The sequence below is a fragment of the Mirounga leonina genome, unplaced genomic scaffold (assembly GCF_011800145.1).
Source record: "Mirounga leonina isolate KUSES-001 unplaced genomic scaffold, KU_Mleo_1.0 Mir_94, whole genome shotgun sequence".
In the NCBI taxonomy this organism is placed as follows: domain Eukaryota; kingdom Metazoa; phylum Chordata; class Mammalia; order Carnivora; family Phocidae; genus Mirounga; species Mirounga leonina.
The window spans coordinates 8,297,948-8,318,062 of NW_023270855.1; the positions used below are offsets into that span (position 1 = coordinate 8,297,948).

At 43.3% G+C, this 20,115-nt stretch overlaps 1 protein-coding gene across 4 annotated transcripts; it reads left to right on the plus strand.

Moving 5' to 3' along the window:
• Positions 1-1,532: 1,532 nt before the first annotated feature.
• On the plus strand, positions 1,533-16,702 carry CIDEC (cell death inducing DFFA like effector c). Of its 4 annotated transcripts, none has more exons than XM_034996579.1 (7): positions 1,556-1,637; positions 2,729-2,816; positions 3,104-3,181; positions 4,336-4,489; positions 11,375-11,533; positions 11,623-11,807; positions 15,877-16,424. In XM_034996579.1, the coding sequence occupies exons 2-7, from the start codon at positions 2,812-2,814 to the stop codon at positions 16,037-16,039; spliced, it is 744 nt and encodes a 247-aa protein (XP_034852470.1). In that variant the 5' UTR covers positions 1,556-1,637; positions 2,729-2,811; the 3' UTR covers positions 16,040-16,424. The 4 variants fall into 4 exon arrangements, with proteins under 4 accessions (XP_034852469.1, XP_034852470.1, XP_034852471.1 ...); XM_034996580.1 differs by lacking the exon at positions 1,556-1,637 and adding an exon at positions 2,563-2,652; XM_034996578.1 differs by lacking the exon at positions 2,729-2,816 and having other exon boundaries at positions 1,533-1,637; positions 15,877-16,702.
• The last annotated feature ends 3,413 nt before the right edge of the window (positions 16,703-20,115 follow it).

The window sequence follows — 20,115 nt, forward strand, 5'->3', positions numbered from 1 at the left end:
ACTGAGCCACCCAGGCGCCCAAACTCTTTTTTTTTTTTTAACAGCTTTATGGATCACTTATAAAAGTAGAAATAAACAAATAACAGCTTTTTGGGGCGCCTGGGTGGCTCAGTCGTTAAGCGTCTGCCTTCGGCTCAGGTCATGATCCCAGGGTCCTGGGATCGAGTCCCACATCGGGTTCCCTCCTCGGCGGGAAGCCTGCTCTCCCTCTCCCACTCCCGCTGCTTGTGTTCCTGCTCTCGCTATCTCTGTCTCTGTCAAATAAATAAATAAAATCTTAAAAAAAAAATAACAGCTTTTTGGAGATATAATGCAGATCACCCACTCTAGTGATCAAGTCAATGGTTTTTAGTATATTTTCAGTGTTGTACAACTGTAGCCAAAATGGACTGTGATTAGATTAATTGATTAGAACCCTTTTGTCTCTCCTACAAGAAACCCCATCACTCCCTATTAAAATCATTCCCCATCCCTTCTTCTTCCCCAGCTCTAAGCAACCACTAATTTATTTTGTCTTTATAGTTTTGCCTGTTCTGGACATTTCATATAACTGGAATCATATAAATATGTATGTGTTCTTTTGTGACTGGCTTCTTTCACTTTGCATGTTTTCAAAGTTTATCCATGTAGTAGCATGTAATCCTTTTATTGACAAATAATATTCCACTTATGGATATGCCACATTTAAGAAATCCGTTCATCAATTGATGAACATTTGAGTTGTTTCTGTCTTTTAGCTATTGTGAATAACACTATGAACATTTGTGTATATGTTTTGGTGTGGACATATGTTTTCATTTCTCTTGGATAATGTATACAGGAGCAGGATTGCTGGGTCAAGGGTAAGACCTTACACTATTAACCACTACACATTTCAGCTAGCCTTAGTCTCTACTGTTATTAAATAATTATATTATCACACTCATATTCACTTCTACCTATGAATTATCTCTGTTGTAACGCCCTTTACTTTTATTTTTTTATTTTTTATTTTTTTTTAAAGATTTTATTTATTTATTTGAGAGAGAGAGTGAGAGAGAGAGAGCACAAGAAGGGGGGAGCGGGAGAGGGAGAAGCAGACTCCCTGCTGAGCAGGGAGCCCGATGCGGGACTCGATCCCGGGACTCCAGGATCATGACCTGAGCCGAAGGCAGTCGCTTAACCAACTGAGTCACCCAGGCGCCCCCGCCCTTTACTTTTATTATCACAAGTCCTCACCTCAATCCCCTAACACAGAAATCATTGTCGCTGTTATACAGGTGAGAGAAACTGGGGCTCACAGAAGTGGAGGCAGCTTGTCTACACTCAGTGAACTCTAATGCAGCTGGGACCACAACCCACATTGTGCCTGTTTTCTGTGCCCTCTGTGCCTGATATCACGTCCTGAGCCATACCCTGTCCCAAAACTTTCGAAACTTGCCTCTTCCCCTCCTTTCGGGCCTTTTCTGGACGTTAGGCTGGCCTGAAGTCCCAAGGGTGAGAGCTAGACACACTCACTCCCCACGCTCTTTACCCCAGCTGGGGCTGGAGGCCAGGGGAGGGGCTTCCCTGGGCGCTGGAAATAAAATGGAGGGAGGGCTGGGCTGTGCTGGGCAGTATCTTACTGGAGTTGTCTTACTGGAGGCTGTGAGGGGGAGGTAAGTGTTTTGTTTTGGGATTTGGGGGGAGGGGGCTCCTGGAGAGCAGGTGAGGTGGGCTTGGCATGGGGAGTGAAGAGTGAGGCTGAGACAAGCGGACTTGGGTAGTACTAAGTGGGGGAGTTCACAGATAGGCTAGCCTAGGAAATTCCCCAAATTGTTAGAAGGAAAGAGTGATTGTACCCGACTGGGAAGGGGGTTCCTTGTTCCATGACCACTCCCTGAGCTCCCTGCCTTGTTCCAGGCCCTCTCTGTACTGGGAATAGAGAGAACATCTCAGGGTGAGGCACCCAAGGATTGGTGGGGCTAAGGCAGAAACAGACACTGAGGCACGCTTGGCTTGGAAGTAGGAAGGGCAAGACGAAGGGGGAACTGTGGGAGCCATCTAAAAAGGCTTTCCAGAGCCTCTGCTTCCTTCGTTTATAGTGTTCTTGTCCGGTCCGTGTTGTCCATGTAAAACTTTTCTCATCAGTAAAAAATAAATAAATAAATAAATAAATTAATTAATTAATTAAAATAATAAAAGGCTTTCCAAAGAGTGGAAAATAGTGAAACCAGGGCTTCAAGGCTGCATATGTTTAGCCCTGAGCTGGAAGAGGACACTGCAGGCGGTGAGAGCTGCCAGGCAAAGGCTTGGAGCATGCAAGAGCTGATGCAGAGAGGTTCAAGGAGAGAAAGCGGCAGGTGCGCCCAGGTATCAGCTATCTCTGCGTTCAGGATGGTTGCCAGTGGTTGCCAGTAGCCGTAAGCCACAGTGGCTATTTCAATTTAAATTAGTTAACATTAAACAACGTTAAAAATGCAGCTCCTCAGTTGTACTAACCACATTTCAAGTGCTCAGTAGCCAGTGAAGCCTAGCAGTTCTGGTACTGGGGAGAAAGGATATAGAACATCTCCAACATCCATCATCACAGAGTCCCTTTGGCCAGTGGGAAGCCTCAGAAGGGGTCCGGATTGCTTAAGGACACAGGAGAGAGCCTGTGTGAGCCTGGCCTTTGAGGTCTCTGGGCTATAGGTAAGGAAACAGTCTCCAGAAGAGGGGGGGTGATGTGACTCACTTCCTGTCAGCATAACATGGACTCTGCCCCCAGGGACAGGACCCAACCAGGCAGGGCCTCTTCAGCCCCAACTGGGGATCCCTGATCAGTGTGACCAGAGCCAGAGTCAGAGAAACATGGAGTGAGTAGTCCTGGGGAGGGAGGAGCAGCCGCTGAGTGAGGCTGAGCGTGGGCCCTGAGGGGGTTTCCAGCTTGGTCCCAGTTGGCATGTGTGGGATTGGACCAGAGAAGGGCTGGAAAGGTGTGTGTGGGAGTTGAGAGGAGAGACCAGAGTGGAGTTTAGCTGGATTGGGCGGGGGTGGGGGGTGGGGGGTGGGGGGTAGGAATGACACATTTGCACTATGTCAAATGATGAGTGAGAGGGAGCCTTCTATTCCTACCCTAACTAGCTTTCTGCTTCCTTCCCAGGTCCAACACTATCCAGGTGACAAGGATGGAATATGCCATGAAGTCCCTTAGCCTTCTCTGCCCCAAGTCCTTGTCCAGGTGAGGAGAGCCAAGGGTGGAAGCAAAGGAGAGCTACTTGTGAGCTGTAAGGCAGACCTTTTCAAACTTCAATGGGCTCATAAGTCACCTGGGCATCTTGTTAAATGCAGATGTTGATTTAGTAGGTCTGGAGTGAGACCCAAGATTTTGCACCCTTTTTTTTTTTTTAATTAGAGAGAAAGAGAGAGAGAGAGCAGAATGCTTGAGCGGCGGGGGTGGGGGGGCGGCAGAGAGAGGGAGAGAGAATCTTAAGCAGGCTCCACACTCAGCGCAGAGCCCAAAGCAGGGCTCAATCTCACGGCCCTGAGATCATGACCTGAGCTGAAATCAAGAGTCGGAACACTTAACCAACTGAGCCACCCAGGCACCCACATTCTGGATCTCATTTAAACCTGATCACAACTTTGGGAAGTGGGGATTATTATACCAAATTAATAGATGGGGGCACTGAGGTACAGAGTGGGTGCTCTCAATCTCCTAGCAAATGGGTAGTGGAGCCAGGATGCAGGCTTGGGTCTGACTCAAAAACCCAGGCCCCTTCGCCACTTCATTTCACTTTACAGGTGGGAAGAGAGAGGCCAAGAGAGGAAAGTGGTACTGGCGGAATGTGGGATGTGTCCCCTACTCATCATGATCAGTGCCAAAAGGCAGCGTCAATGCTACTTCAGAACTTATTAGACATTTGAGGGGCGCCTGGGTGGCTCAGTTGTTAAGCCTCTGCCTTCGGCTCAGGTCATGATCCCAGGGTCCTGGGATCGAGCCCCACATTGGGCTTCCTGCTCAGCAGGAGACTGCTTCTCCCTCTCCCTGCCCCCTGTTTGTGTTCCCTCTCTCGCTGTGTCTCTCTCTGTCAAATAAATAAATAAAATCTTAAAAAAAAAAACTTATTAGACATTTGGAATCCCAGACTCCACCCAGACCTACTGAATCAGATTCAGATCCCCAGAGGACATATATGTTCACTAAAGTTTGAGATGTACTGATCTAGCAGCCTTTGAGTAAGACTAGTAAGACTTAGAGCAGGCCTGGTGGGTGGTAGAGGAGGAGAAATATGATGAGCTCAACCTACAGGAGTAGGGGAGTCAGTTTCCTGCAGTGGGGTAAGGGCTAGGAGGCAGCAGACAGCTCATTCTAATGCTCCAAATTGTCCCCAGGCATGTGGCCGTGAGCACCTCAGGGGTGACCCAGGAGCTATTGTCTGAGTCCAGCCCGGAGGCCCCCAAGGCCCGGCCCTGCAGAGTAAGCACTGCTGACCGGAGTGTGCGGAAGGGAATCATGGCGCACAGTCTCAAGGACCTCCAGCACAAGGTGAGGGTCAGGACTGCCCTCAGCACAGCCCAACCCCTGGGACCGTGGCTGAGAGCTGGCCCTGCCAGCTACCTCTGTCCTCTGGGTCATGAGCTGGGAGTTCAGCCGGGATGGAGTGCATGAGTTGGATGGTGAGAAGATTTCCTTTCTGATGCCAGCCCGAATGAGTTGGTAGTGCCTGCCTGGAGTGCTGTTCAGTGGATTAGTGACAGGGGAAGGCAGTATATTGTCATCCTATACTAACAGTAGGCCAGTGGTATTTTCAGAGTATATTTTTCTTATTGGGAGGACGCTTAGGTTCCCTTTTCCATTGTACACACACCTGGAAGTTGGGGAAATAGGCGAGATTTTAGAGATTCTCTTCCTCATCTTCTCCCTTCAGCCAGGGCAGGTCTTCAATCCATCTCCTACACTGGCTTTCCATGGAAGGCTTTGTTAATTGCTGTGTAAGATTTTCTTCAAACTATTGATCAGGTAAGCTTCCAGAGCAGGAAACCAAAGACACACGGCTCTTGTGGATAGCAGTTAATAGCAGGCAAGAATGACACCCTTCCCCATTTCCATGCTTCCTCTCTCCCATTGCGTTTCCTACAGCCTCATCTAATCTGGTTCCGTATTAATCTTGTGCCTCACTGCCCCATTAGCTTGTTAGCTAATAAGCTCCCTGTTCCTATGCAAGCCCAGTTGTCTGGCACAGATCATACATTTGGATTAGGCTTCTGATTACTAGAGTCTAGAGTTTAACATATAGAAATCATAGCTGACCTAAACCTCTATTCCAGAGTCCCTCCCCTGTTTCTGTGAATTAGGTCTGTTTTTTCTTTGTGAGAGCCCATTTCCCCTCTTGTGAGGCTTGGGGCTGGACACACCAATTTCTTATGCCCTGAATCAGAAAGTCTCTTTTGCACTTGAGTCTAGACTTGCTAGTGTTTTTCACCTAAGGTCTGACGACCACCTCCTGTACCAAAATGGACTTGTTGCACATGACTTCCCAGACTGCACTCCCTGGGACTGATTAGGTCATGAGTGAGGCTCAGGAGTTGTCATTTTCAGCAGGTTCTTTAGGAGATTCTTATCCACTGAGTTTGGGGACCCCAAGTTAGAGTCCTAACTCCAAAGGATGCAGGGAGGAACAACAGTGAGGGTCCATCTTTCCAGCATGGAACAAAGGTTAAAGGTGAATCTCACCTGTCAAGCAGGGAGGACATCAACCTGTGTAGACTGCTTTTCCAAGTTTGGCAATATAAAGAAAGGAGCAGAGAGAGTGAGGGGAAAAGGGCAAATTGATATGGTTGGCAGTGACCAGATTATTAGTCCCTTATTGGCCATGGCAAAGAACAGAGGGGATTCATTTTAAAAGACCACAGTAAACCTTTGGAGGATTTTTTAAAAATTAATTTTGAAAGAATCTCAAACTAACAAAAGTTGTAAGAACAATATAAGACTTCCTAAATCACTTGAGAGGAGGTTGCCAACCTGATGCTTCTATTCTTGGATACTTCAGTGTGTCTTTTCTACAAACAAGAATATTCTCCTATATAATTGAAATTACAACCATCAAAATCGGGAAACATCCAATGTTACATGACTACCATTTAATCCTGAGACTTCATTCAAGTGTTACTAATCATCCCAATAAAGTCCTTAATAGCAAAAGGATCCAGGTCAGGATTGAGTATTTTATTTAATTGTCTCTTTAGTCTCCTTCAATCTGGAACAGTTCATCAATTTTCCTGAACTTTCATGGCCTTGACTGTTTTGAATATTATAAGCCTCTTGTTTTGTTTACTGTTCTTCAGTTTGGAATTGCTTATTTTCTCCATTCAGCCTGTATATCTGGCAGGAATATGATAAAAATAGGTTGTCACTGCCAAATTGCATATGATTTTGATTTGTCACATTGCTGTTTAACTTTGATTATCTGAATAAGGAGGTATATTCAGGCTTCCCTATGTAAAGTTACTATTTTTCCCTTTGTATTAATTATTTTCTAGAGAGGTACTTTGTATTAAATATACATCTCATTCTGCATCCAACTTTTAATTTCCTCATTTACTTATATCAGAAGGGATTCAAATATTCCTATTTTAATGGGATATGAGGATGGTAACAGATTATTTATTGATGCTCAAATGGTCCAAGATTTAGCCAGTGGGACTCCCTTCAGCCCAACTACTGTCCTTTTCCCATGTCCCTATCATTCTTCAGTGCTTTCTGACTTTCAATCACAACGAGGTATTGCAAGCTCATCTTGTACTTTACCTGCCCCAGCCCTTTAATTGGCCATTTTTCCTAAGGAAATCCGCTTCATTTTAGGGGAGAATGGTATTCAGAAACCAAGATCTGAGAGTTAGGTGTGTTCATTGTTATTGATGTGTTGCTGATCCCAGAACTTTACTGAAGGATTTTAAGCAGAAACACATGCTCTCTAGTGAATCCAAGCAAGAAAAGTAAAGTGAGAATTCTGTGATCCCAAGATAGCTAATGATGTGGTTGTGAATGTCCTAAATAGTCTATCCTTATATTATCACTTACTTAAATGAGGTTATGTAGTATGCTGCCTGATTTTTCATTCTCTAGCATGAATGGGTCATGGGTCTCCTTCCATTTTATTATTTTTTTAAAGATATTTTTTATTTGTTTATTTGACAGAGAGATAGAGAGCACAAGTAGACAGAGTGGCAGGCAGAGGGAAAGGGAGTAGCAGGCTCTCTGCTGAACAGGGAGCCCGATGCGGGGCTTGATCCCAGGACCCTGAGATCATGACCCGAGCCGAAGGCAGCTGCCCAACCAACTGAGCCACCCAGGCGCCCCTCCTTCCATTTTATTTATTTTTTTTAATTTATTTTTAAAGATTTTATTTATTTATTTGACAGAGAGAGAGAGAGAGAGCGAGAGCAGGAACACAAGCAGCGGGAGTGGGAGAGGGAGAAGCAGGCTTCCTGCTGAGCAGGGAACCCAATGTGGGACTCGATCCCAGGACCCTGGGACCATGACCTGAGCCGAAGGCAGACGCTTAACGACTGAGCCACCCAGGCGCCCCCCTCCTTCCATTTTAATCAGTACAGTGTTAATTTAGTAAATGCATATTATAGATGATGTACTCTTCTAGGTAACTTATAGCATTTCTTGTAATTACAACCCTGAGGGAGTTACTACTATTTTCATTTTCTAGAAGCAGAAGCCAGGTTCATTCACTGGGATCTAAACCCAGGCTGTCATCTCATACACTTTTGCATTTAACCATTGTGAAGACTCTAAGACTATACTTGCCTCAACTTTTTGGATGATGAAACGAGTTCAGATTCATGAGATAACTTTCCTAAATTCAGAATAATAATGTAAGGGAGCTAGAATTCAAACCCAGGTCTCTTTAACTCCAGAGTTACACTATCCAATGCAGTAGTTACTAGTTACGTGTGGTTACTGAACTCTTGAAATGAGGCTAGTTGAAACTGAGATGTGCTTAATTATAAGTTACATACAGGATTTTGAAGACTTAATATAAAAAAATGTAAAATCATAAATTTTTATCCTGATTTTATGTTGAAATTGTATTTTAGATGGAATTAAATATATTACAAGTATCATGCAGCTATTAGAAAATTTAAAATTACATATGTGTGATACAGAGCATCTATGAAAAACTCACAGCTAACAACATACTCAATGGGAAATTCTGAAAACTTTCCACTTAAGATCAAGAATGAGATAAGGATATCTGCTCTTGCCACTTCTATACAACATGGTGCTGGAGGTTCTAGCCAGGCTAATTAGGCAAGAAAATAAAATAAAAGGCACCCTGATTGAAAAGGAAGAGGTAAAACTATTCCTATTTGCAGCTAGAAAACCCTATAGAACACACACACATACAATAAGAGCTAATAAATGAGTTCAGCAAGGTTGCATGATATAAGGTTGCAAGATATAAGATCAATATACAAAAATCAATTGTATTTCTATACACTGGCAATAAATAATCTGAAAATAAAATTAAGAAAATGAGGGGGCACCTGAGTGGCTCAATCGGTTAAGCGTCTGACTCTTGATCTCAACTCAGGTCTTGATCTCAGGGTCGTGAGTTCAGGCCCTGTGTTGGGCTCCATGCTGGGTGTGGAGCCTACCTTAAAAAAAAAATTAGTGATAATAGCATAATAGCATCAATAAGAATAGAATGTTTAAGAATAACTTTAACAAAAATATATGACTTCTAGATTGAAAATTAACATTGGTAAAATAAATTAGATTGAAGGAAGACTTAAAGAAGACCTAAATAACAGACAGACAAATGTGCTCAAGGATTGAAAGACTTTATGTTGTTAAGATGGCAATACTCCCCAACTGGATCTGTAGATTCAATGCAATCTCCATCAAACTTCCAGCTACTCTTTTTGTAGATATTGACAAGCTGATGCTAAAATTTATATAGAAATATAATGGACCAAAAATAGCTAAAACAATCTTGGAAAAAGACAAAGTTGGAAGACTTACACTTCCTGATTCCAAAACTTAATACAAAGCTACAGTAATCAACTCTGTGGTATTGACATAAAGAAAGACAGACACACTCTATTAGTTTACTAGGGCTTCCATAACAAAGTACCATAGACTAATAGTTAAACAACAGAAATTTATGTTCTCTCAAATCTGGAGGATGGAAGTCTGAGATCAAGGTGCTGTCAGGGTTGGTTTCTTCCAAGACCTCTCTCCTTGACTTGCAGGTGGCTGTCTTCACATGTACATGGTCTTCCCTCTGGGTATGTTTCTTGATCTCTAATCTCCCCTTCTTATAAGGACACCAGTAATATTGGATTAGGGCCCATCTTAATGACATCACTTTAATTTAATTACCTCTTTAAAGACCCTATCTCCAAATATAGTCAGATTCTGAGATCCTGGGGCTTAGGACTTCAATATGTGAGTTTGGGAGGTATACAATTCAGCACATAATACATACAAATCAATAGAATAGAATTGAAAGTCCAGAAGGAAGCCCGTGTATCTATGGTCAATTGATTTTTGACAGGAGAAAGAATAGTCTTTTCAATAATTGGTGCTGGGACAATGGAATATCCATATGCAAAATAGCAAAGTTGCATCCCTACCTCACACCATGAACAAAATTAAGTCAAAATGGATCAAAGAACTAAATGTAGAGCTCAAACTACCAAACTCTTAGAAGTAAACATAGATATAAGTCTTCATGACTTTGGTTTCTTTGATATGGCATCAAAACACAAGCAATCAGAGGGAAAAAAAAATCAAACTTCAGCAACATTAAACACTTCTGTGTATGTTATCAAAAAAATTAAATGACAACCTACAGAATGGGAGAAAATATTTGCAAATCTCATATATGATAAGGGTCTAATGTCAAGAATATATACAGAACTCTTATAACTCAACAATAAAAACAGAACTCAATTAAAAATAGGTAAAGAGGGACACCTGGGTGGCTCAGTCGGTTGGGCATCTTCCTTCAGCTCAGGTCATGATCCCAAGGTCCTGGGATCGAGTCCACATCAGACTCCTTGCTTGGCAAGGAGCCTGCTTCTGCCTGCCTCTCTCCCTGCTTGTGCTCCCTCTCTCTCTGACAAATAAATAAAATCTTTAAAAAAAAAAATAAAATAAATAAAAATGGGTAAAGAATTGAAATAGACATTTCTCTAAGGAAAATATATAAATGGCTAATAACATATGAAAAGATGTTCAACATCATTAGTCATTAGGGAAATTCAAATCAAAACTACTTCATACCAACTAGAATGGCTAAAATAAAAGGCAGACAATAACAAGTGTTGATGAGGATGTGAAGAAATTGGAATCTTCATCCATTGCTGATGGGAATATAAAATGATGCAGCTGCTTTGGAAAATAGTACTGTAGTTCCTCAAAGAGTTAAACATACAGTTAATTGTGTGACTCAGTATTTTCACTCCTAGGTATATACCCAGGAAAACTGAAAACATATGTTCACTCACAAACTTGTACATGAATACTCCTAACAGCAGTATTCATAATACTACAAAAATGGAAACAACCCAAATGTCTATAGCAACTGATGAATGGATTTTAAAAGTGATATATTGGGGCACCTGGGTGGCTCAGGTGGTTAAGTGTCTTCCTTCTGCTCAAGTCATGATCCCAGGGTCCTGGGATCCAGCCCCACGTTGGGCTCCCAGCTCAGCAGGGAGCCTGCTTCTCCCTCTGCTTGCCACTCCCCCTGCTTGTGCTCATTTACTCTCTCTCAAATAAATAAATGAAATCTTTTTTAAAAATGTGAATATTATTCAGCCATAAAAATGGAATCATGTTACAACATAGAGGAAACTTGAAAACATACTGAGGAAAAGAAGTCAGTCTAAATAGACCACATATTGTATGATTCCATTTATATGAAATGTCCAGAATAGGCAAATCCATAGAGACAACCAGTAGAGGTTGCCATGGGTTGGGGGATGGGAAATGAGTGCTAATGGATAATGGGTTTCTTTTAGGATAAAGAAAATGTTCTGAAATCAGATAATTGTGATGGTTGTACAACTTTGTGCATGTACTAAAAAACATGGAATTGTATACTTTAAAAGGGTGAATTTTATGGTATGTGAATTGTATCTCATTAAAAATTACATATGTGATTCCCATTATATTTTTATTGGACAGCACTGTTCTAGAACATAACCATGAATCCAGGTACCAAGAAGGACCATAATATAGAATCTTTGGATGGTGATCCCACAGCAAGAGCCTGGGTTCCAGTCCCATTTCCCATAGATTCTTATCCACTTGTTCTTTCCCTGGCAGCTGAGATGATGTAATATGGGTCTTCCTCGTGCTCTGTGTCTGCATGGGGATGGCAGAAGCATCACTGATCTTATTCTCCAGGTCCGGGACACCCTGATGCTGGCAGACAAGCCCTTCTTTCTGGTGCTGGAGGAAGATGGTACAACTGTAGAGACAGAAGAGTTTTTCCAAGCCCTGGCAGATGACATAGTGTTCATGGTCCTCCAGAAGGCGCAGAAATGGCAGCCCCCATCAGAACTGGTGAGTTCCCACCCATGTAGTGGGGAGAACATTGGGAGCCTGGAAGAAGTCCTTGGGAGGATGCCAACCACAGCCTTGTCTTAATACAGGGTACTAGGTACCAACTTGCCCTCTCCCGTAAGCCTGCCAAGATTGATGTGGCTCGTGTAACCTTTGACCTATACAAGATGAACCCACAGGACTTCATTGGTTGCCTGAATATGAAGGCCACTCTGTATGGCACATACTCCCTTTCCTATGACCTGCACTGCTACCGGGCCAAGCGCGTCATGAAGTGAGTGAATTGGGATTAGCTGGGGATAGGGTGGGTATTCAACAATGAGGGAGCCCCTCTCTGCTCACATGGACCTCAGCCTTCTAGGGCCTGGGACTAGTGTTGATTCTGACAAAGCATGACAGCTAACATTTGTCTAGAACTTTACGGCTGAATTAATGCTTTAGCATATGCCAAAGGGATACACATACTCCTCCAGGTGGAACTGGGATATATTATTTTTCTAATTACCTTCCACTACAACAACTATTTTTTTTCACCTAAAATAGTAAGTTTTCCTAAGTAGTCTTCTAACCAATTTTTAAAAAGTGAACATACATCAAAGATTTTATTAAACTCATTAATTAAGGAGAGAACCAGCAAGAAGTTACAATCAGTTCAGAGAATTCAAAAACCCACCAATACATATAGGTCCATCAAGAATGCTGAGATAAGGGGCTCCTGGGTGGCTCAGTCGGTTGAGGGCCCAACTCTTGGTTTCGGCTCAGGTCATGATCTCAGGGTGATGGGATCGAGCCCCAGGTCGAGCTCTGCCCTCTGCCTAGAGAATCTGCTTGGGATTTTCTCTCTCCCTCTGCTTCTGCCCTCCCTCCTCCTTCAAAAATAAATAAATCTTAAAAGAAAAAAGAATGGGATAAATTCATAGATACGAAATTGGATATTTCCATGTGGGTGGGAGGGATGAAATAACTGTCCTTCTATAGAGGGAATTAATTTGCATGTCTGTGGACAATAGTCATTTGTATTATCTAATGAACTTCTTTTAAGCTTTTTACTTTACTTTTGAAAGTGTAATCAAATAACACAGGAAGCATGAGAATATGTTAAATGATAAGACGAGGACCATTAGGGTGATGTTTCCCAATTTCAGCCGCTCCACTAGTGCTCTAGTGAATTCTTCCCCTATCAGGTGGATGCAGCCACTGAGGCAGAGGCATCCAGCTATTCCAAAGCCACAAAGCTAGGGAGTAGCAGGGCATGGCCTCTTGCCGGTTTCTTCTGACAGATTCTACTCCTCCCCAATTGCTTCATTTAGCATCTACTGAGCACCCACTGTGTGCCTGGCCCTATGATGTAAGCTAAAGATCCAGAGATAAACAAGATGTCAGAACAAGCTGCACAAACCCTCCAGTACCTTGATGAATGCTGGCACATAGCAGGAATTCAAATCATTGTAGAATGAATGAAGGTGCATCTGATCCTTGTTCTTAGAGGCCTTCTGAGAAATCCTGCCCAGGGTCCCCAATGTTCTGCCAGAACATATGTAGCTAGAGTATACCAAACCTTCTTGGCTTTCTTTTTCTTCTTCTTTTTTTTAATCAGTTGTGTGTGTGTGTGTGTGTTTTAATATTTTATTTGTTTATTTGAGAGAGAGAGCACAAGCAGGGGGAGCGGCAGGCAGAGGGAGAAGCAGGCTCCCCATTGAGCAAGGAGCCCAATGCGGGACCTGATCCAAAGGCAGACGCTTAACTGACTGAGCCACCCAGGCGCCAGCCCCTTCTTGGCTTTCTGAGTTTCTTCTGGGCATAGCCAGTCTGGAGATGAGGGACCTGAGGTGTGTGGTTCTGTTTGCCAGAGATGACATCCAAATGACAGCCTTGCGCCTCGTTCTGTGGCTAGAAGTCCCATATTCCTCCTATACTTTATCATGTCCCATCTTGATCTGGGCTTGCTGCCGGTAGTTTTCTTTTTTCTTTTTTTTTTTTAAGATTTTATTTATTTATTTGAGAGAGAGCATGAGACGGGGGAGGGTCAGAGGGCGAAGCAGACTCCCTGCTGAGCAGGGAGCCTGATGCGGGACTCGATCCAGGGACTCCAGGATCATGACCTGGGCCGAGAAAGCAGTCGCTTAACCAACTGAGCCACCCAGGTGCCCTGCCGGTAGTTTTCAAATTTCAAAATCTAGAGCAAGAAGCTTCAGCCTTGAAACTCAGTGCATTTAGGGGAAGTACGACTCTCAGACCTAAACACAGTAGACATGTCGGTATCAAAAACACAGCAAGCTGGAGGAGGTGTGGTGACGTCGTGGTGTCAGCTAGTTTTATTATTACTGTTGTTGCTGTTGTAGTAAAACATACATAAAATTTACCATTTTAACCATTTTAAAGTGTACAATTCAGTGGCCTTAAGCACATTCACAATGTTGTGCAACAGTTACCACTATCAATTTTCAGAACTTTTTCATCATCTCAAACTGAAACTCTGTCCCCATTAAACACTCACTTTCCACTCCCCCTTCTTCCAGCCCCTGGTAACCTATGTGCTACTTTCTTTCTCTGTTAATTTGCCTGTTCTAGATATCTTATACAGTACTTGTCCTTTTGTGACTGGTTTATGTCACTGAGCATAATGTTTTCAAGGTTGATCCACGTTGTAGCGAGTGTCAGAATTTCATTCCTATTTATGGCTGGACCGCTGGTTTTAAGCCTCAGTTCTGTGATTTGAGAAATGGGTATACTTTTCAAGTATAGTCTCTAAAATTTTAAAGAAGGGGTGCCTGAGTGGCTCAGTTGGTTGAGTATCCAACTCTTGGTTTCAGCTCAAGTCATGATCTCAGGTTTGTGAGATCAAGCCCCTCATTGGGTTCTGCACTCAGCAGGGTGTCTGCTGGAGATTCTCTCTCTCCCTCTCCCTCTGCCCCTTCTCCCACTCATGCTCTCTCTCCCCCCACCTCTTTCTCTCTAAAATAGATAAATCTTTTAAAAAATAAATAACATTTTATTTTATTTTATTATTTATTTATTTATTAAAGATTTTATTTATTTATTTGAGAGAGAGAGAATGACAGAGAGCACATGAGAGGGGGGAGGGTCAGAGGGAGAAGCAGACTCCCTGCCGAGCAGGGAGCCCGATGCGGGACTCGATCCAGGGACTCCAGGATCATGACCTGAGCCGAAGGCAGTTGCTTAACCAACTGAGCCACCCAGGCGCCCAAAAAATAAATAAAATTTTAAAGAATTTTCATGTGTAGATGTTTATAGTTCTAATTATGTTCCTGCCTCCCTGTACCTCAACCATAAGTTCATTTATTGAATAAAGGTTAATAGTTTGAAAGTTTCAATACCAGCCAGAAAGTCTTTATTTAATCATTGTGTGTGTTTTGTTTTCCCCTCCCTGACCACCCCCTCCCCCAGAACTAGACACCCCTAGTGATCCTCATTAATCTCTTTCAAACAGATCTGGATAAGAACTTGGTTAAAGTAGTCAAGTATTCCACCAGCTACTCTTTTTTTTTTTTAAAGATTTTATTTATTTATTTGAGAGAGAGAGAATGAGAGAGAGCACATGAGAGGGGGGAGGGTCAGAGGGAGAAGCAGACTCCCTGCAGAGCAGGGAGCCCGATGCGGGACTCGATCCAGGGACTCCAGGATCATGACCTGAGCCGAGAAAGCAGTCGCTTAACCAACTGAGCCACCCAGGCGCCCTCCACCAGCTACTCTTGACCCCACATTTTGCCCTACTCATCTACCGACTAGGCTCCCAGTTAAGTGACCTTATGTTGTTTCAACCCCATAACCCTGTGAGCCATCAAAATGGTAATGATCTTATTTGATAGATGGGAAAGCAGAAGCTCAGAAATCTAGTAGTTGGTCAAGCTTCACACAGCCAAGAAGACCCGATTAGAACTCTGGCCTATCTGATTCAAGTCCTAGTCTCAGTACGTTGCAACACAGGGCATGGGGATCTTCACGTCCAGCGCCCTGAAAATTAGCTAGACTACACATGACTTGGAAAGGCCTCAGCATCTAGAACAGAGGTCATGAAGGACAGCGCCATGGTATGGAGATTAATGTGGCTGGCCCAAAGTAGTACTTTCACGAAAAGTAAAGGTCTTATTAAATGAGCTTGAACTTTGCATGAGAAAATAGCGAGGTTATGGACATCTCAGTAAAAGTACAATGGCAGGCAATGCCTGTAGACCCTTTCCCATTTGCTGAAGGAGGGCAGCATCCATTCCTGTTGATACACCGCTCTACGGTTTCTGAAATTATGGAGGGGGAGACATTTAGAGGATGTAGGAAAGGATTTTCTTTGTGTTCTGACTCTAGTGCCTTTTTCTTCCACCCAGGGAATTTCTTCGTTGGGTCCTCTTCAGCATGCAGACCACAGGCCATGTGCTGCTTGGCACCTCCTGTTACATGCAGCAGCTCCTGGATGCCACAGAGGGAGGGCAGCCCCCTGAGGGCAAGGCCCGATCGCTCATCCCGACCTGTCTCAAGATGCTGCAGTGAAGGCTCCAGTCCTTGGAGGCACTCCCCAGGCAAAGACTAGACTGTGGCCCCCATGCTCAGCTAGTAGCACCACAAACTGGCAGCTAGACACTTCTTACCTCGCCACGCCTTCCTCACCCATGCAGGACCATGAAGGAAGAAGCCTTCCCAGGGGGAAAGGCTAGAAACCTGAGGGTTCTTAGCCTGGCCCAGCCCTTCCTGTCCAGGGTAGCTTAGCTGACCAAGAAAGGTCACACCAGTAGGCTAGGCACGAAGTCTGCCCCTCAGCTACTGTCTTCATATGCTCCCCACCTCCTGGCCTCCCAGCCCTAATACTCCTTTGTGAACCACCAAGCCCACTAGTGTATGACATTAGAGAGCTCACATTACATTGTTTATGCTGATACTTCTTTGCTTGTGTTCTTTGGGGGTGAGGTTGGGACTCTGTCTGGAAGGTTGGAAAGGTGTAAGGGAAGAGAGGAATCTGTTGTCAAACCATCTTTCAAAATGTGGGGTTACAGGAAACAGGACTTTTTCTACCAACAAAAAAAAATTTTGATTCTGGAGCTAAGGTCTGCTCAATCAGAGACTTGAGCAGACCATGTAATCAATACGATAAAGGACAATAAAATCTGCCTACCAGAAGGACTTTGAATGGCAAGGTGGGACTAAGGCACTCTTCTACTTTCTCAGTGTTACATTTTATTACAATCTTTTAAGCGTTTAGGTGGGAAAGGACTTGCCAGGCCATAACACAACCCTCCGTCAGTGCTCTCCCTAGCTTGCCAGAAGCTTATCTTTCATGTTCAGCACTATCAACTTCAGGATTTCAAAATGAGCTGTTCCTTAGCCACAAAGAATATTGGTTTCTCATCAGTGAGAGCTGACATTTTTCGATCTAGAGCAACTCAAACAAGATAAGCAGGAAAGGCCAAGTTTGTAGGTGACTGTGCTTTAGTGCGTGACTCTCAGATTCAAAAACATGTCATTTCTGCCCCTGAATAGAAAGCCTTTTTGGGTTTTAGATACAAAGTCCTGTGTTACCAAAACTAGAGTCTGGAAAGTTATTGCTGCTGGCAGCTGATCCAAGCCTGCGGCCATGTGTGGGAGGAGCTGCAGAGCTAGCAAAAACAGACTTTCTATTCTGGGCTGTCTCCTGCTCTTGCATTTAAGGCCAGAGGCCTGGCTCAGTGCTATCCTGGCTCTGTGGGGTAGGCCTTCCCTATGGAGGCACGATGTTTACATCAGCATAGAAGCTCCTCCTGGTCAACACTTGCAGAGGCTACAGCCTACCTGCCCACCACCCCCCGCCTTTTTTAACATTTATGTATTTTTTTTAAGTAAATGCTACACCCAGTGCCCAATGTGGGGCTTGAGCTCACAACTCCAAGATCGAGTCGCATGCTCTACAAATTGAGCCAGCCAGGAGCCCTTATTTTTTTTTAGGTTTCTTTTAAATTTTTTAAAAAGATTTTACTTATTTATTTATTTATTTATTTGTCAGAGAGAGAGAGAATGTACAAGTAGGAAGAGTGGCAGGCAGAGGGAGAAGCAGGTCCCCCGCTGAGCAGGGAGTCCGAGGTGGGACTCAATCCCAGGACCCTGGGATCATGACCTGAGCTGAAGGCAGATGCTTAACTGACTGAGCCACCCAGACGCCCCTTTTAAAATTTTTTTAAGTAAGCCATCTGCCCCTCTTGTGAAGTTAGTCACAAGTTAGTCACTCACAAGCTGAGTTGGGCTGGGGGTCCAGAAGTTTGGAATTTGTCCAAACGTCCCTTCTCCTAAGATTCAGAGTTTCACAAGTGAGTCTTAAGTGACTGACCAGGGTCTCTTGGCACTGAGCCCTCTCAGCCTACAGAAAATTAGGTTCTTTAGTTCCAGGAACTTGGGAGACTGACCAGTTGTCAGCACTGAACAGGATAGGGCAGACTTTGATGAGGCTGGGATATGTGAAAGGAAAATTCCAGAGAGCATACGACCTCAGGAGAGCCAGAGGCCAGTCCAAATGGGGGAAAGGCCCTCCTGTGGCCAAGTGCCATAGTGGAGGAGAGGTCTGGTGCAGTTAAGGCACACTGTGTTCCAGCCCCTGGGCCTTAGTCTTTCCACTTTTGCTCAAGCTGGTACTTGCGAAAGCACAGGAGGCCTTTCAGAAGAGGGGTTCTAAAACGCCGTGGGGCCTTATGACAAAGCACAGTACTGTCTGAGCCCAAAACAGGATAAAAACCACTTGTATTCTTGCCAAATATCTTGCCAGCTCTGTCTCTATTTGTGTACATCTACTAAAAAATTGATTGTTTAAATCTTTGAATTAAAAAAATAAGTTTCTTGGGGCGCCTGGGTGGCTCAGTTGGTTAAGTGACTGCCTTCGGCTCGGGTCATGATCCTGGAGTCCCTGGATCGAGTCCCACATCGGGCTCCCTGCTCGGCGGGGGGTCTGCTTCTCCCTCTGGCCTTCACCCTGCTCTCTCTCACTCTCTCTCTCTGTCTCTCATGAATGAATGAATAAAATCTTAAAAAAAAAAAAAAGTTTAAAAAGAAAAATAAAATAAAAAAATAAGTTTCTTGAGGTATAATTTACACATAATAACATTTTCCCTTTTAATGCATAGACAATTAAATTTGGGCAATGTTTTGTTTTGGTTTTGGTAATTTTTTAAAAGATTTTATTTATTTATTTAGAGAGAGGGAGAGAGAGCACGCGCGCACACACACACACACACACACACACTTGGGGGGAGAAGCAGAGGGAGAGGGAGACAGAATCTCAGGCAGACTGCACTGAGCATAAGCCTGAATTGGGGCTTGATCCCACGACCCCAAGATCATGACCTGAGCTGAAATCAAGAATCAGATGCCCAACCGACTGAGCCACACAGGTGCCCCAGTTTTGGCAAATCTATAAAGTTATGTAACCACCATTTCTAGCATACTGAAAAGTTCCCTTATGCCCTTTCTAATCCCCATCCCCCAGCCACCCAAGCCCCTGGCAACCCCTGACTCTTTTCTACCAATATAGTTTGCTTTTTCTAAAATGTCATGTAAGTAGAATCATATAGTCTTTTTTAAAAAAGTATTTCTACTTATTTTTATTTAAAAAAATTTGTTATTTAAAACATTTGATGAATCATACAGTCTTCCATATTTGGCTTCGATTTTTAAACCAGGTTTGCATGTGTGCATGTAGATGAAATATATCAATGAGATTAAAAAAAAACCACAATTCCAAAGGGTAAAAATCATTATTCATCTTCTCACTTCTGATTCCTTCTCCAGAAGCAAACATCATCTCATTTTTGTGAGTCTGTTCAGAAATGCAGAGACATAAAATGTATAATAAATATATGTAAATCACATACACACACACATATGTATCTTCTAGTCACACTGTCCTTTTCTTTCCTTTTTTGCTTTAATATATATTCGGAGACTGTTTCATATCAGCACCTACAGACATACACATTCCTTGATTAATGGCTGTGTGGTATGGATATGTTACAACGGACTTAGCCAGTCCTTTGTTGATGAATTTAGGTTAATCTACATTCTTTTCCTAATGCAAACAGTGAATTGAAAGTTACAGTGCTCTTAGTAAATAAGTAAAATAATATACAGGTTGCATGTAACTTTTGTATAGTTGTAATTATAGGATAGAACCCATTTTGTTCCTTGCTCTCTCTCTTTTTTTTTTACATAACATCTCATTTCTCCTGTTGTTCCCTGCCTCCGCCTCCCCTCCTCCCAATACCTTTTCCTCCTGGTGAATTTCTATTCGTTGTTCACAACCCTTCCATCACAACGCATGCTGGGACTAGCTCCTCTCCCTTCACCCTCTCAGCCTCTGCGTAGGGTTTAGCAAGGTGGGCTGTGATGCTGTGATCTGTGTGCACTCGGTGATCTTGTGGGCAGGGCCTCAGTCTTGTTGATTTCTGTGTTTCCAGCTCAAAGATGCCAGGGTCTGGCATAGAGTTAGCATTTTAAAAATGTTGACTCGGTGATGTATTAGATTTATTTCCCCTATAGAGCTAACCTAGGACAGTATGTTTCCAGTTTTGAGATTTGTTTTGGTTTTGTTTTGATAAATAATGTTGTAGTGA